This window comes from Panthera pardus, unplaced genomic scaffold (genome assembly GCF_024362965.1).
Source record: "Panthera pardus isolate Hobbes unplaced genomic scaffold, ASM2436296v1 HiC_scaffold_17, whole genome shotgun sequence".
NCBI classification, from domain to species: domain Eukaryota; kingdom Metazoa; phylum Chordata; class Mammalia; order Carnivora; family Felidae; genus Panthera; species Panthera pardus.
This window is the reverse complement of record NW_026526732.1, coordinates 149,436,442-149,453,871: the sequence shown is the minus strand read 5'-3', so window position 1 is coordinate 149,453,871 and position 17,430 is coordinate 149,436,442. Positions and strand designations below refer to the sequence as shown.

The window sequence follows — 17,430 nt, the reverse complement described above, 5'->3', positions numbered from 1 at the left end:
TCAATAATCCTTTCCCCCTACCACTCCCTCTCCCAAGGATCTATTCTATGCAGGAGTACATAAACTGCCTCCTGCCAAATTCCCTCCCAATTCCCACCCCCCCACCCCCCATCTCAAGATATATCAGAACCTCTCCCTGGGCAGCCTTAACCAGGAATAAAGCATTTTTGTCTTTTTTTTTTTTCCTCATTCCATAAGACCCTTTCCCTCCCTCCACATATCCATGCATGTCTAAGAGAAGAAAATCTTTCTCTGGGAGCCCATATTCTCTTGGTCTTCTCAAAGAACCCTCTCCCTCTCCATTCTTTTTTTCTGAAAAGGCAGGGGTCCTCTCTCCAAGGAATCTTCAGCCCCTCCCTCAGGATATATCCGCTCAGGTTCCCCACCGTACCTGCCTGTTCCCGACCCTCCCACCCCCCTACCTATTCTCCTGGGCCAGGGAGCTCCCTTCAGCCCAGGGACCCCCGCCTCCTGGCCCCCGAGCCTGCCCCACTAGCGGATGAGGACGTTGATCTCTGCCACACTGGCCTCCAACACGTTCTCTGCCGTTGTCTTGCCATGCTGCTCCTTGAGGTGCCGCCTAATGGCAGGCTTGTGAGCGAAGCGCACGTCGCAGTAGGAGCAGCGATAGGGCCTCGCTCCAGAGTGTAGGTTGAGGTGGTCGTGCAGCGTGGACTTCTGTGTGAAGCACTTGCCGCAGATGCCACACGAGTGCGACTTGACGCCGCGGTGCACGTTCATGTGGCGGTTGAGGTTGCTGCTGTGGTTGAACTGCTTGCCGCAGCGTGGGCACATGAAGATGAAGTGCTGCGCCCGCATGTGGAAGACCAGCTTCTCCACGCCCTGGAACACTTCCGGGCACTTGGTGCACTTGATGTTCTTTAGGGGGTTTCCACTGGAAAAGCCCCCGGGCAGGGGTCCCCGGCTGCTCCCTGCCCCCAGGCTGCCCCCCGCCCCCCGGGCAGCCATGGCCACCGCTGCTGCCTCCACCAGGCCCGAGGTGGCCCCCACGCTGGCTCTGCCTCCAGGGATCAACAGCAAACCCTCCCCTTCTGCGTCCTCGGACAGGCTATAGCAGGCTTTCACTACACCCTGTGGTGGGGCCACAGTGCTGGGGGGCACGCTGCTCTGGGCCAGCTCCCCAAGGTGGCTGCCCACCGAGCCTCCGATGCTCAAGCCTCCTCCCAAACCTCCGGGAGGTTTGAGCCGGTGTGCCACCTCCAAGGCCGACTCCACTTTGACGATGCAGATGTCAGACACGTCCTCGTCCTCGTCCTCATCTTCTTCCTCAGCCTTCAGCTCCAGATCCTCATCCAGAGGGAACTCCAGTTTCACAGGCCGTAGGAGTGGAGGGGGCAAAGGGGGTGGGGGTGGGGGCTTGGGGGCTGGCTTTGGGGTCCTAGCAGGAGGGAGCAGGGATTTGGTGGCACTGACACTGCTCACAAGGCTGGCATCGCTGACCCCATCCTCTTTGAGGCCTATTTTGGGCTCAATGAACTGGCTGAGGGCGTTCCTGCATTTCTCCACCACGTGCTCCATCTGCAGGTAAGAGGCAGCCGTCAGGTAGTTGACGATGTCCCTGACGGCGAATTCCAGAGCGCCCGTGTAGCAGGACAGGAGCAGGTCGGCCACGATGCGTGCACTGTGCATCAGTGAGACCTGCAGCTCAGAACTGGGGTTCAGTAGGAACTGGTCCCGCAGGAAAGGCGAGCAGGCGGCCAGGATGACCTTGTGGCCACGAAACTTGAGGCTGTCGGCCACAATGGTCACGTCGCAAAACCGCTCCTCTGCGCGGAGCTGGTTCATGTTCCGCAGGGTAGCGGCCTCGTGGCCCGGCAGCTGGAAGCGCAGGACTTCCACCCCAGAGGCCATTGTGGCGGGGGTGGGCAACCCTGGTTGGGAAGGAAACCGGTCAGAGACAAAGGTCTCTGGTTCGCCTAAGCCAAGGCTCCAGGCCCCTCGCTCCCATTCTTGCCCAGCATCCCAGTTTCAGCTCTCCCAGTCTTCAGGCCCCTTCCTCAGTTTCCCCAGTCCCTGGGGAAGCGCTCTCCCTCCGAGAGAACGGAGGCGTGGTTCCCGGGGGCGGGGCAGCGGCGTCCACACCCCCCCCCCCCCCTCGCCGGACCGCCCGCGAGGATGGGGCGAGCCCGCGCGCCCAAGGGGAAGGCTGGAGAAACCTGGAGCAGAGGCCTGGGGCTCTGGGCTCCGGGGTGGCCCGGGCTGCAGCCTTTTCTCACCCCGCCCCCTTTCCCCGCTGCTTCATTCCTCCGCCCCCCCTTTGCACGTTTGCACGCGCCTTTCACGTCCTCCCCCCGCCGCCTGCACGCTTCGTGCACGCCCCCCCCCACGTTCAGAGCTCCGTGGCACGCCCCCCCAGCCCCACGACCCTGAGTGCACGCGCCTCTCACCTGGCCCGGTTCCGCGCGCTGTTTTTTCCCCCCCTATCTCCCCCACCCCCCCAGGGTCGGCAGCGCCCCCAAACACGGGCAGAGCCTGGGCAGCGCGCAGGCGCGGGGGTGCACGAGGCGCGCGCGCGGGGCCAGCTCCGCGTGGGCGTAAGGAGGGAGGGGCGGGGGCGGCTCGTGCAGTGTGTTCCAGGCCCCGCGCGCCTCGGCGTCGGCGAGAACTCGGGGAGGAGGAAGAGGGGAGGGAATTAAAGGAGCAGGATTCGCCCCTTCCAGACCCCCCTTTCTTCACCAGCCCCCCCCCACGCGGTTAAAGGGCCGGATGGCCTGGCCTCCCCTTTGGCCGGTATTATTTGTCCGCCAGAGCGGAAATACGTTCCACACCCCCCTTTCTCGCTCCCCCTCCTCTGTGCCTCCGGGCCCCGCGGCACGTCTGCGCGTGCGTGCCAAGAGCCGCGCGGAGGCCCGCTTGCTCGGGCCCGCCCCCCGTTCCCGGCTGCCTGGGGCGCCGTCCACTCTGCGCCCCGCAGAGCGCGCCCCCGCCCGCGCTCCCCGCCAGCCCAGCTCCAGCAGACAGTGCTGCCACCTGCTCCCTGTGGTAGCGCCGCTCTGGCCCAGCTGTGCCGAGCAGGACAGGGTTGCAACCGCAGCCCTTCCCGGGAACCCAGACCGCCCCGCGGCTATCAGAGCCGTTGGTCGCTGTTGCCCACGCGTGCATCCTCTGTTTGGTATGTTCATAGTTTCTCCAGCCACACTTCAAGACTTTTTCCAACTCTTCTGAAGTTAGTGACCACCCTAGCCCTCCTGGCCCAAAAGATTATTTAACTTCTTACTGAAACAATGCAGTGTCCTCAACTTTCCTCCGTCTCACAGTCGTGTAACATCACACCCATCCGACCTTCCCCTCCATTCTCAGAATTGATCCCACTTCTTGCCAAGGCAAACGTCCTCCACTTTTATGTACTGTCTATGACCTCGCCTATTTCACCCCTACTGTGTAATTAGCTCAAGTATTAATTTTTCTAATTATGCGATTATTTATGTCAGTGTGATTTTACCGTCTTTAATCTTTCCAACTGCAGCCGTCCTTCCAATCCCTTCCCTGCTCCTCCAAGGGACTGGCAAGGTTAGAGCTCCACCGCCTTAAACAAAACCTCCCATCAACTCTGCACCTCTTTCTTCTCTTTCTGTGTCACTCGCAAACTAACCTGCAGTCTCCACAGATTTACCAACAGCATTTATTAGCACCTCAAGGACTGCCCCCCTCTTTCTTGCACACTCACTTCCCTACCCATTGAAGTCCAGGTGAAAAAGCCTCTGCTTCCCACTGATTGGATTGGTTTATTACATACTCCAGGAGACTAGAGCATTTTTCTTAGCATCAATTCTGATGAAACTGCCTGTTATATAATGGGTTCGACCTCTGGCTTCCTTCATTAGATCATAAACTTCTTGATTGCAGGAATTATGTCATGGGTTATATTTTGCAAATAAAAGGTATGCAATAAATGACTGACTGCTGAAGTCATTCCTCTTCAGTTCAGCCAGCATCCACCCATAAAAAGTTTGTTCCTGACTTAAACTGAATTCCTGAACTCAAAGAGATACCCTTGAGTGGGAGAGTGGGGGCAGTGTTTAGGTCATGCTTGACTCTGCCTTTCCCTTTTAAATTCTCTGCCTTTTATGCCTGCACTCAGTTCTCTTTATTCTAAAATGCCCTCTTTGTAGAACTCTCCTTTGTAGTCAGGCCATATGAATCTGAGAAAGAACTTTGGCTTTTGTGTCAGACACACCTAGGCTCAAAGCTATATTCCACTCCTTTTTTTTTTTTTTTTTTAAGTTTATTTATTGAGAGAGAGAGAGAGAGAGGGAGGGAGGGAGAATCCCAAGCAGGCTCCACGCTGTCAGTGCAGAGCCTGATGCAGGGCTCAATCCCATGACCCTGGGATCATGACCTGAGCTAAGATCAAGAGTCACATGTTCAACCAACTGAGCCATCCAGGCGCCCCGAGGTATGTGTATTTTTTGTGTACATCTGGGGAAAGTGGTCTAGGACTAGCTAGCTCATGGCTTACAGCACCATTCTTGGTTACTGATGGAGGCAAACAGTGGTCTAGATAATCCCAAACAGGAAGAGTTACACATTTCTCTGAGACATTCCAAGTAGCTTTGGCAGTGGATGTACTTTTGCATTCTGCGTAGCCTAGACTGGAATAATTTATATTCCTTGAGCTACCAGCAGGAAAGGAGGAGGGAAGTTAGTCTGGACTTTTAATCCATAGGCTTGTACAACTTTTCCTGTATAACAATAAAACCTCCAACTTCTTTTTCTTTCTTTGACCCACACTCAGCTCTTGCCCTCGCTGTAGGAACCCTGAGTCCTGCTCGGCTGCTACCTACCTCTCCTGTTGTCTGAGCTACTTCCAGGCCTGTGGTACCTGCCTCAGGCCTGCTGGTGTCCATGCAAATGACCTAATACATACCCCAATTAAAAAACAAAAATGGTCCAGTGTATTTTATGTTTTCTTAGAATTACTTGCATGGTTCAGAATTCAAAAAGTGTATTTATTGAACAAGAGAGGGAATCAATACGAAATGGGGATTCTTTGCTTGATTATCAAGATAATACATTTGACGGGCACCTGGGTGGCTCAGTCGGTTAAGCAGCCAACTTTGGCTCAGGTCACATTCTCGCGGTCCGTGAGTTCGAGCCCCGCGTCGGGCTCTGTGCTGACTGCTCAGAGCCTGGAGCCTGTTTCAGATTCTGTGTCTCCCTCTCTCTGACCCTCCCCCATTCATGCTCTGTCTCTCTCTGTCTCAAAAATAAATAAACGTTAAAAAAATTTTTTTTAAATTAAAAAAATAAATAAATAAAAAAAGATAATACATTTGATATTCTTTTGGGAGAGCATTTTTACCTTGGTGGGGAATAAGGGCTCAGAGCACATGATCAAAAATCTTTCTATCACCTTGGGAATCTTGGCCAGCGAAACGGTTCAAGTAATAGCTCAACAAAAAGTAGAAACCCACCTTGACGAGATTAGAGGACAAGACATTTGGCTGCAACAGATTCCTACTGAAGTCCCAGGAACAAAATGGGATTGGTATTCTGGTCTGTTTTTCTGGATTCCTTAAGGAATTCGATCAATACTCTGGGCATTAACCCAAGCGGGATTATCTATCTTGGCTATTCTTTTAATGATTTATCTACTCATAAATGTGGCATGAGATGCTGCTCAAGGCAGCAAAAGCAGAAACTAATTAATGGTTGTCCAAAGCTTTGAAGTTAGGCCAGGCACCAGAGTACTTACGGTTAGGAGCAAAACACTTTTTTATTAAATTTTTAAATGTTTATTTATTTTTGAGAGACAGAGAGAGACAGCATGAGCAGGGGAGGGGCAGAGAGAGAGGAAGACATAGAATCTGAAGCAGGTTCTAGGCTGTGAGCTGTCAGCACAGAGCCTGACGTGGGGCTCAAAATCATGAACTTCGAGATCATGACCTGAGCCGAAGTCGGATGCTTAACCAACTAAGCCATTCAGATGCCCCAGGAGCAAAACACTTTCATTCCCTATGATCCTGACCTCCACCCCTCCTCAGCAGGAAGTAGCTAGAGCAGTCATTGTCCCTATCCCTCAAAGCTCCCTGAATTTAGACATAGCTGCCTCTGACCAGTCACAGAGCCCTTGGTTACTATTAAAGAAACCTGTAAACTTGCCTTAGGAAGTAACATCATGTTGCCTCCTGAGAAGTCTGTGGGGTGCTGTTCTGCCTGAGATGTCAAACATAACATGCCACGTGTACAAGAAAAGAAATAATAATAGTTTGCAGCTTAGGAATAGTCATGGGATGTACAACTTCTGCCTTTGTACTCTAGAGATGATATCACTGAGCACAATCTGCTGAGAAGGTCTTGCAGTTCCAGGCCCCTAAAGAGGAACAGCCAAGCCCCTGCAGCAGAGCGACCACCTCACTGCACTCACACCAAAACCTGACAAGGAGATGCCGAGAGGGAGAAGATGGTCAAGAAAGGAAATATTACAGTCGATCAATCGGCATGATCCAAGACCCTAAGACCCTTACCCTGAACTTTCACCCTTTAAGAACCCCTGCTTGTAAGCCAACGGGGAATTTAGGACGTTAAGCACTAGCTCCCCATTCTCCTGGGTGGCACCACACCAATAAATAGCCGATTTTTCTTCCTTCCAAAAACAAAGCCAAAAACCAAACAAAACCAACCCAAGCCAACCCCCCCAACAAAATGACCAACCAACTAAACAAAACATCCCAAAGACCACAAATTCAAAAAGTGTAAAAGGGTACAGACTGCCCCACTCCCCACGAGGCCTCTGGGCATCTCGGGCATCTCCCCCTTTCTGTTACGTCCCCTCCTTCCCTTTGTCACGTGCAGCACTCAGCTGCTCTGACTTTAGCGGCACCCTTCAGTTAGGTTCTGGGGGGGGGATGCTTTATGTACCTGGAAGAGCCCCTTCCTCCACCACGCCCACCATGCCCTTCCTACCTACCCACTCTCCTGAGTCTCCTACCCCTCTCCTGATCAATCTCTTTCTCTCAGCAGACTGGAGTGCTCTCCTTCACACCCCAAACATCCCTTTCTTCATTCATCCTTATTCCCCTTTCCTTAATGTCAGAGCCTGTTGAAAGCCCTCCCTTCCCTCCTATATCCCACTCTTAATCTTGCCTTCTGTTTCTTGCCCTCCTGGGCTTTATACTTGCCCCTTTACTTTAAACCCAGACAAGTCTTTGCTGCCTTAAGAGAAAAAAATCTTTTTTTTTTTTTTTTTTAATTTTTTTTTAACGTTTATTTATTTTTGAGACAGAGAGAGACAGAGCATGAACGGGGGAGGGTCAGAGAGAGAGGGAGACACAGAATCAGAAGCAGGCTCCAGGCTCTGAGCCATCAGCCCAGAGCCCGACGCGGGGCTCGAACTCACGGACCGTGAGATCGTGACCTGAGCTGAAGTCGGACGCTCAACCGACTGAGCCACCCAGGCGCCCCTAGAGAAAAAAATCTTTCTTCAGCTTGATCCCTCTCTTGGCTGCCACCACACTCCACACTCCAGCGCAGCCAGCATTGTGATTGTTTACTCTCCTTGACTCGCTTCATGCTCATCCTCTCTCCTAAGAACCTGTATTGTGAAGACATTATACACATTGAAGAGCGTATAAAATGAGCACATATAGGGGCGCCTGGGTGGCTCAGTCGGTTGAGCATCCGACTTCGGCTCAGGTCATGATCTCGCGTTCTGTGAGTTCGAGCCCTGCGTCGGGCTCTGTGCTGACAGCTCAGAGCCTGGAGCCTGTTTCAGATTCTGTGTCTCCCTCTCTCTGCCCCTCCCCTGTTCATGCTCTGTCTCTCCCTGTCTCAAAAATAAATAAAACGTTAAAAAAATTAAAATAAATAAAATGAGCACATATAAAGACAAATGAAACAAAATATTTGGGTATCTGACCGTAGCTTAAGAAATAAATTCCCAGGGGGCACCTGGGTGGGTCAGTTGGTTAAGCGTTCGACTCCTGATTTTGGCTCAGGTCATGATCTCCAGGTTCATAGGTTCCAGCCTGGAGTCTGGCTCTGCGCTGGTGATGCAGAGCCTGCTTGGGATCTCTCTCTCTCTCTCTCTCTCTCTCTCTCTCTCGGTCTCTTTCTCTCCCCCCTTCCCTGCTCTTGTTCTCTCTCTCTCTCTCTCAAAACAAACAAACAAACAAACAAACAAACAAACAAACAAACAAACAAACAAAAAGAAATTCCCAGGACCTTAGATGTCTCTTGGGCTCCACACTGACTGCATCCCTCTCCCTTCCTGCAGGGTGACCGCTACCCTGAATTTCTCAAATATAGATCCATTTCTTGTCTTGAAATTTCCTTTATCTGTGCACGTTGTAGGTGTTCCTCAATAGCATGCTGTTTAGCTTTGTGTGTTAGATCTTCACATAGATGGAATCGTAGTTTATGTGTTTTTTAACTCGTTCTGACTTTGTTGAGTTGTAATCTTCTTTCTATTGGGTGCTTACACCTAGTTAATCCTTTGTCCTGTTGATGAGCATTTGTGTTATTTAAATTGGTGGTTATTACTACAATGTTGCTATGAGCCCTCTTTTAGTCTTTTCTGGGTATGACATGTAGGCTTCTCCAGGGCAGCAGGCTTCAAACTAGGAACGTGTATCCCTGTACTGTAAGAGGACTGTCCAGGGGGTAGGTGGACCTGGATAGATGTAAGGGAACCCTTCTCAGATCGGACTCTCCCAAAAGGCATAGGGGTGCTGATGGACCTGAAGAGGCCCCTGTGAAGGAGAAACACGTGTCCCCATCCCCTTGCCCAACTCTCCCTTACCACAGAAACTAGGCCCCAGGGGGAATCAGGAGGGTGAAAACACCAGGGCACCAAAAGGGACAATTCCAAAATCTATGTTGGTTCTGAGAAAGTGAGTGACCTAGTGACATCATTCTACAAGTCAGCTACTTTCTCTGTATTTCAACAAAGTTACGTGTATTTATTATTTTATCCTTTTTATTATTGAGGTGAAATCTACATAACATGCAACTAACCATTTTGAGGTGAAAAATTCAATGGCATTTAGTACATTCACAGTGTTGTGCAACCCCAACTTCTATCCACTTTTGTCTCATTCCAAAACATTTTTATCACCCCAAAAGAAACCTTGTACCCATTAAACAGTTGCTTCCCTCCTTCCTCCAGCTTCCAGAAACTACCAATATGTGTTCTGTTTCTGTGGAATGATCTATTCTGGATATTTTGTATAAATGGAATCCTACAGTATGTGGTCCTATGTCTGGCTTCTCTCACATGCATAATACCTTTTTTTTTTTTTTTGTATAATTTTGTTTTTTAAAAGTTTATTTATTTATTTTGAGAGAGAGAGAGCGAGAGAGAGAGCACGTGAGCTGGGAATGGGAAGAGAGAAAGTGAGAGAGAAAATCCCAAGGAGATTCCACACTGTTAGTGCAGAGCCTGATGTGGGGCTTGAACTCATGAACCATGAGATCATGACCTGAGCTAAAATCAAGAGTCAGACGCTTAACCAACTGAGGCACCCAGGCGCCCCTGGCATAATACCTTTTGAGGTTCATCCATGTTGTAGCATGTATCAGTACTTCATTCCTTTTTTTTTTTTTAATGTTTATTTATTTTTGAGACAGACAGAGCACGAGCAGGGGAGGGGCAGAGAGAGAGGGAGACACAGAACCAGAAGCAGGCTTCAGGCTCCGAGCTGTCAGCATAGAGCCCGATGCGGGGCTTGAACTCACAAACCGTGAGATCATGACCTGAGCCGAAGTTGGATGCTTAACCAACTGAGCCACTCAGGCACCCCAGTACTTCATTCCTTTTTACGGCTGACTGATACTCCAGTATATGTATAGACCACAATTTGTTCATTCCTCTGTTGATGGACGTTTGGGCTGTTTCCACCTTTTGGTGATCGTGGATAGTGCTGTTATGCACGTGTATTTGTTGAGTGCCTGTTTTTAATTTTTTGGGGTATGTACCTAGGAGTTGAATTTCTGGGTAATATGGTAGTTCTATGTATAGCTTTTGAGGAACCATCAAACAGTTTTCCACAGCTGTTGAATCATTTTGTATTCCCACCAGCACATTGTATGACGGTTCCATTCTCTCCACATCCTAGGTGTCACTTCCTAGTGGGTGAAGTGGTATCTCATTGTGGTTTTGATTTGCATTTCCCTAATGACTAACGATATTGAGTATCTTTTCATGTGGTTGTTGGTGCCACTTGTATATCTTCTCTGGGAAATATCTGTTCAAGTCCTTTGACCATTTTTAAATTGAGTTGTTTGCCTTTTTGTTGTGGAGTTGTAAGGGTTCTTTATATATTCTGCATACTAGATCCTTACAGGATATATGATTTACAAATATTTTCTCCCATTCTGTAGGTTGTCTTTTTTACTTTCTTGATAAAATGTCTTCAGATTGGGGCACCTGGCTGGCTCATTCGGTAGAGTGTACGACTCTTCAGGCTGTATGTTGGGTGTAGAGCTTACTAAAAAAAAAGCCTTTAGATGCACACATATATATATTTTTTAACGTTTATTTATTTTTGAGACAGAGAGAGACAGAGCATGAATAGGGGAGGGGCAGAGAGAGAGGGAGACACAGAATCTGAAACAGGCTGCAGGTTCTAAGCGGTCAGCACAGAGCCCGACACGGGGCTCGAACTCACGGACCGTGAGATCATGACCTGAGCCGAAGTCAGACGCTTAACCGACCAAGCCACCCAGGCGCCCCGAAGATGCCCACATATTTTTAATTTGGATGAAGCCCAATTTATCTGTTTTATCTTTTGTTGCTTGTGCTTTTGGTGTCCATATCTAAGAAACCATCACGAAGGGGCACCTGGCTGGCTCAGTTGGAAGAGCGTGCCACTCTTTTTTTAATTTATTTTTGAGAGGGAGAGAGACACGTAAACGGGGGAAGGGCAGAGGGAGAGGAGGACACAGAATCCAAAGCAGGCTCCAGGCTCTGAGCTATCAGTATAGAGCCTGATGCTGGGCTCAAACTCACAAACCACGAGATCATTACCTGAGTCGAAGTCAAATGCTCAACCAACTGAGCCACCCAGGTGCCCCAGGAGCAGGCCACTCTTGATCTCAGTGTTGTGAGTTTGAGGCCCACATTGGGTATAGAGATTGATGAGGGAAACAAAGACAAGAGAAATGTAAGATAAATTAAATCTCCTTACAGTGTAGCCCACTGATAGACACCTGGAACACGCAGAGTGTGACCTTGCTCAAGGAGCTCATGGCTGCCTTACTTCCTTGATGTTTTTGTTTCATTAAACACTAAAAGTAACCTTATCTTCACAGTAGCTAGCCCCTTAAGGTCCTGAAAGCCTTTCTTTCAAATTCCTTAGAGACTTACTCTATCCGTCACCCCCACTAACTGGAAAGTGTATGTCAGTCACTCCTCACAGCTCCAGTGCAACTCTTTCTATCCCCGGGTCCTGTCCTCATGCTTTAATAAAATCATCTTTTTGCACCAAAGACGTCTCAAGAATTCTTTCTTGGCCATTTGCTCAAGAACCCCATCAGAGATTACTAAAAAAATAGATAAACTTAAAAAAAAATCACCAAATCAAAGGTCATGAAAATTTAGGTTTTCTTCTATCGGTTTTACGGCTTAAGCTTTTATGTATTTATGTTGTTGATCCACTTTGAATTAATTTTTGTATCCAATGTGAGGTAGGGGTTTAACTTCATTCTTTTGCATGGGAATATCCAGTTTTTCCAGCACCATTTGTTGAAGAGACCAGCTGATTTTTTATTATAAGTCACCATGTTTTGGTACATAACTTCGTGTGATTTCAAAGAACTTCAAAGAACTTAGTGAGATTGCTATGACAAAACTCTTTCCATTTCCATCTGCATATGAAATAAAATGTTCAGTTCTTACGTCTACAAAAATTATTAAACTAGGAATATAATTCATGCTGAATCCTGCCTAATTCTAGCAAATAAGTAATGTTGACCCATAAATACATGAATTAATTAAAAAGAAGGTGTCCCAACCATCTTAGACTTTCACTTCTTTTTAAAAAATATTACATATTATTAACTTATTTTTTTTTTAACATTTATGTATGTACGTATGTGAGCTCTACACCCAACATGGGGCTTGAACTCAACACCCTGAGATCCAGAGTTGCACACTTTACTGATTGAGCCAGCCAGGCACTCCTAGGATTGCACTTCTTTTTTTTTTTTTTAATTACAAAAATTGTTTTAATGTTTATTTATTTATTTTGAGGGGGAGGGGAAAGGCAGAGGGAGACAGATAGAGAGAATCCCAAGCAGCTCTGAGCTATCAGTGCAGGGTCCCATGTGGGGCTCCATCCCATGAATTGTGAGATTTTGACTTGAGCCAAAATCAAGAGTTGGATGCTCAACCCACTGAGCCACCTAGACACCCCTAGAATTGGACTTAAAAAAATTTTTTTTTAAATCTTTATTTATTTTTGAGAGAGAGACAGAGTGTGAGCAGGGGAGGACCAGAAAGAGAGGCAGACACAGAATCTGAAGCAGGCTTCAGGCCCCAAGCTGTCACACACAGCCCGATGTGGGCTCGAACTCACGAACCGTGAGATGATGACCTGAGCTGAAGTCAGACACTCAACTGACTGAGCCACCCAGGTGCCCCTAGAATTGTACTTCTAATCTAATATCGTTTTATTTTATTTTTAAAAAATATTTATTTACTGTTGAGAGTGAGAGAAACAGAGCGTGAGTGGGGGAAGGGCACAGAGAGAGGGAGACACAGAATCCAAAGCAGGCTCCAGGCTCCAGGCTCCGATCTGTCAGCAGAGAGTCCAATGCGGGGCTTGAACTCATAAACTGTGAGATCGTGACCTCAGCTGAAGTCCAATGCTTAACCGACTGAGCCACCCAGGTACCCCTATTTTTTATGCTTAATTTGTATATATTCATGTTGTTTTGACAAATTAATTATTAATGATAATCATAATAATTAATCCAGAAGAAAAAGTTTAAAATTTAGAGCTGTAAGGCCACAAGAAATTTTAAAAATTCAATTAAAAAAATGTTTATGTATTTATTTTGAGTAAATAAAATAGGTGCCAGGCAGGCACCCCTAAAAATTCAGTTTTAATCTACATACATATTTTTGTTGCAGAGAATAGAATACTTTCAGGCATAAGGTACATTTTTTAAGCTAATGTTTTGAGGGGCACGTGGATGACTTAGTTAAGTGTCTGACTCTTCATTTAGGGTCAGGTCATGATCCCAGGGTTGTGAGATTGAGCCTGGTGTCAGGCTCCACGCTGAGCATGGATTCTGCTTAAGATTCTCTCTCTCTCTAAAATTAAAAAAATTAAGACAGAGGCTTCTATCTTATTTATATTAAACAAAGATAATGTTTTGATAGGTTGAAATAGAAACGTGAATTCAGAAGCAATGGAACAATGTGAAATTTCTGACTGTTAAATAAGAGAGTGGTCATGTGCTTTTTTTTCTCCTTTTTAAAATATTTATTTTTGAGAGAGAAAGAGCGAGTGGGGAGGGGTAGAGAGAATGGGGGACAGAGGATCTGAAGCAGGCTCTGTGCTGACAGCAGAGAGCCCAGAGATGGGCTCAAACTCAAGAATTGTGAGATCATGACCTGAGCTGAAGTCCAATGCTTAACCCACTGAGCCACCCAGGTGCCCCAATAACATTTTTTTTAAAGGTCAATGTTCACAACACACTAGACATTGCACCTTTTTGCAACTATTTAAACATTTGAGGAAAATTTTAGATAATAGCATAAAAATGTGCAAGGGGTCATGCATAGTTTGCAAACTTTTTTAAACACAAGCAAAAAAGCTTGAAGATGAAGTGTTTCTCACACTCACAATTCACTGTGCACATGAATCATCTGGAGATTTGTTCAAATGCAGATTCTGAGTCAGTAGGTCTAGATGGCACCTGAGATTCTGCATTTCTACAAGCTTCTGGTGATGCCAATGCTGCCAGTGGATCACACTTTGAGTAGCAAGAATCAATACACAGTAGGCCCCCACTTAGCCATGGGGAGACACATTCCAAGACCTTCAGTGGGTGCCTGACACTGTGAAGGTACTGAACCCCACATATACTATTGTGGTTTTTTTTATTCTTTTTTTAAAGTTTATTTATTTAGAGAGAGACAGAGAGAGAGAGAGAGAGAGAGAGAGAGCGAGCGGGGGAGTGGCAGAGAGAGAGGGAGAGAATCCCAAGCAGGCTCCACACTGTCAGTGCTAAATCCGATGTGGGGCTCGAACTTACAAACCGTGAAATCATGACCTGGGCCGAAATCAAGAGCTGTATGCTTAACTGACTGAGCCACCCAGCCGCCCCTTGTTTTTTGTTTTTTTAAGTTTTGTTTTGTTTTGTTTTGGAGAGAAACAGAGACAGCAAAAGTGGGGGAGGGGCAGAGAGAGAGGGAGAGAGAGAGAATCCCAAATAGCCTCTGTGCTGCCAGCACAGAGCCCATGTGGGGCTTGAACTCACGAAACCGTGAGATCATGACCTGAGCCAAAACCAAGAGTCGCTTAACTGACTGAGCCACCCACACGCCCCATACTATTGTTTTCAATACTTACGTACCTACGATAAAGTTGAATTTATAAATTAGGTACAGGAAGAGATGAAAAAGAATAACCAAGTAAAACAGAAAAATTATAACAATATACTGTAATAAAAGTTGTATGAATGTGATCTCTCCCAAAATGTCTTATTGTACTGTACTCAAACTCTTCTTTATTATTATTTTTAATGTTTATTTATTCTTGAGAGAGAGCACGCGTGCGCGTGAGCCAGTGGGGGAGGGACAGAGAGAGAGAGAGGGAGACACAGAATCTGAAGCAGGCTCCAGGCTCTGAGCTGTCAGCACAGAGCCTGACGCAAGGCTTGAACCCATGAGCTGTGAGAACATGACCCGAGCCGAAGTCGGACACTCAACCGACTGAGCCACCCAGGCACCCCATACTCAAACTCTTCTTATGGTGATGTGAGATGATATATTGCCTGTGATGAGATAAAAGGAGGTGAATGACAGGCATTAGGTCCTGTTGATCTATCAGAAGGAGGATCATCTGGTTTCAGACGGAGGTTGACTGTGGGTGAGTGCAGCTGCAGTAAGGGGGGTACTGCTATGCGTCTACAAGGGATGGGCTCTTCACATATTCAATGCTGAATAGGTTCTGAAGCAATTGTACCAATTTACACTACCAAACAGCACTGGCACTGCTGCTGCTTGTGAAAAGGTCACTAAAGGCTTCCTGATTTTCAGTGCTCCCCTCACTTAAGCCTTCCGCAGCCAGTGGCACATTTGACCATGCTTGTTTGATACATTGTCTTCCTTCGGTTTCTGACACCTCTTTCTTTGGGTTCCCTTCCTTCTACAACCTCAGCCTCCTCTGCAACCCCTCGCTCTTCTTCCTTTGTCCATCTTTTTACTATTGGGGTCCTTGGCCTTTATCTTGTTCTCCCTGGGTGATACCTTGTGCTTTTTTTTTTTTTTAATTTTTTTTTAATGTTTATTTACTTTTGAGACAGAGAGAGACACAGCATGAGCAGGGAAGGGGCAGAGAGAGAGGGAGACACAGAATGTGAAGCAGGCTCCAGGCTCTGAGCTGTCAGCACAGAGCCCCACGTGGGGCTCAAACTCACGAACTGTGAGATTGTGACCTGAGCCGAAGTCGGACGCTTAACCGACTGAGCCACCCAGGCGCCCGATATCTTGTGCTTTTAAGAGGTCGGTTACCACCTTGATGACTCTGTGATGGTTAGTTGTATGCGTCAACTTGGGTGGGCCACAGTATCCAATTGTTTAGTCAAACACTAATCTGGATATTTCTGTGAAGATATTTTGTAAATATGATTAACATCTACACTCAGTTGACTCTGAGTAAAGGAGATTATCCTTGAAAATGTGGGTGGACGTCAACTAATCAGTTGAAGGCCTTAGGAGCAAAAAAACCAAGGTTTCCCAGAGAAGGAATTCTGCTTCGAGACTATAACGTAAAAATCCTGCTTCAGTTTCCAGCCTGCCAGCCTGGTCTACAAATTCCAACTCAAGACCACAACATCAATTCTTCCCTGAGTTTCCAGCCTGCTGGCCTGCCTTATGGATTTTGGACTCAGCAGTCCCCATAATTGCATGAACCATTTCCTTAAAATAAGTCTCTATGTATTTATGTTTCTGCTGCTCTGGAGAACCTGGACTGATACAGATTCTCATGTTTCTGTCTCCCACCAGACCTGCCTCCTGTTTCCAGTCTAGAATATCTATTTCCTCCCGAGTGTTCTAAAGGTACTTAAAACACGGTGTGTCCTGGATAGAATCTGTTCTCTTTCTCCCCAAACCCATTTCTTCTCCTATAGGTGTCACCATCCATCTTATCAGCCAAGCTAAAACCTGGGATTCAATATGGACTTCTCTTTGTACTTCATCCCTCATATATAGTTAGCCACCAAATCCTTTCCCCATCCATTTAATAAGTATGTAAGTTTCTATGTCCCAATGGTGAGCTAGTGCTGGTGGTTCAAAGGAGAGTAAGACACATTTGCTGAAACCCTTGTTAATGGGAATATAAAATGGGACAGCCACTATGAAAACAGTACGGTGTTTCCTCAAAAAAATTAAAAATAGAATTACTGGGGCACCTGGGTGGCTCAATTGATTAAGTGGCTGACTCTTGAATTTCAGCTCAGGTCATAATCACGCGGTTTGTGAGTTTGAACCCTGCAATGGGCTCTGCACTTACAGTGGCAGAGCCTGCTTGGGATTCTCTCTCCTCCTCTTTCTTTGCCCCTCCCTTGCTCTCTCTCTCTCTCTCTCTCTCTCAAAAATAAGATAAAAATAAAAATAGAATTACCATGTGATTCAGAAACTCTGGGTATACAGCCAAAAGAATTGAAAGCAGAGAGATAGTAGTACATCCATATTCACAGCAACATTACTCACAGTAGCTAAAAACAACTCAAATGCCCATCACCAGATGACTGGATAAGCAAATGTGGGTACACATACAATAGACTATTAGTCTTAAAAAGGATGGAAATTCTGACACAGGCTACAACATGGATGAACTTAAGGACCCTGTGCTAAGGGAAATTAGCCAGACGCAGAAGGACAAATACTGTATGATTCCATTTATATGAGATACTTAGAGCAGTAAAAATTATAGAGACAGAAAAAGCAGGGTACCAGGGGGATACCAGATACCAGGGCTGGGGGGGGGGCGGGGAACAAGGAGTTAGTGTTTAATGGGTATAGAGTTTCAGTTTTACAAGATGAAATGAATTATGGAGATGGATGGTGGTGATGATGCATGACGTTATAAATGTATTTAATGCCACTGAATTGTACACTTGAAAATGGTTAAGATGGTAAATGTTATGTGTATTTTACTGCTTAAAAAAAACTTCTAAAGAAATGAGAAATAAATTGATTTAGTAGTGAATAATCATTTTAATACAGAAAATTGT

The 17,430-nt window shown here is 46.8% G+C and overlaps 2 protein-coding genes across 2 annotated transcripts in view; one reads left to right on the top strand and one right to left on the bottom strand.

The window, feature by feature from the left end:
- Positions 1-164: 164 nt before the first annotated feature.
- Positions 165-2,558, bottom strand: ZBTB12 (zinc finger and BTB domain containing 12). The gene is made up of 2 exons (XM_053905211.1): positions 2,409-2,558; positions 165-1,892 (listed from the first exon to the last, which is right to left on the bottom strand). The coding sequence occupies exon 2, from the start codon at positions 1,870-1,872 to the stop codon at positions 493-495; it is 1,380 nt and encodes a 459-aa protein (XP_053761186.1). The 5' UTR covers positions 1,873-1,892; positions 2,409-2,558; the 3' UTR covers positions 165-492.
- A 169-nt stretch (positions 2,559-2,727) lies between these two features.
- Positions 2,728-17,430, top strand: part of C2 (complement C2) — a 43,020-nt gene continuing 28,317 nt past the window's right edge. The window contains exon 1 of the mRNA XM_019438763.2: positions 2,728-3,133. Coding sequence (XP_019294308.2) covers positions 2,728-3,133 — 406 coding nt within the window. The remainder of the gene's footprint in view (positions 3,134-17,430) is intronic.

What these genes read in the sequence shown, in the direction of transcription:
- ZBTB12 (XM_053905211.1), bottom strand. Translation starts at nt 1,872, where the DNA reads ATGGCCTCTGGGGTGGAAGTCCTGCGCTTCCAGCTGCCGGGCCACGAG.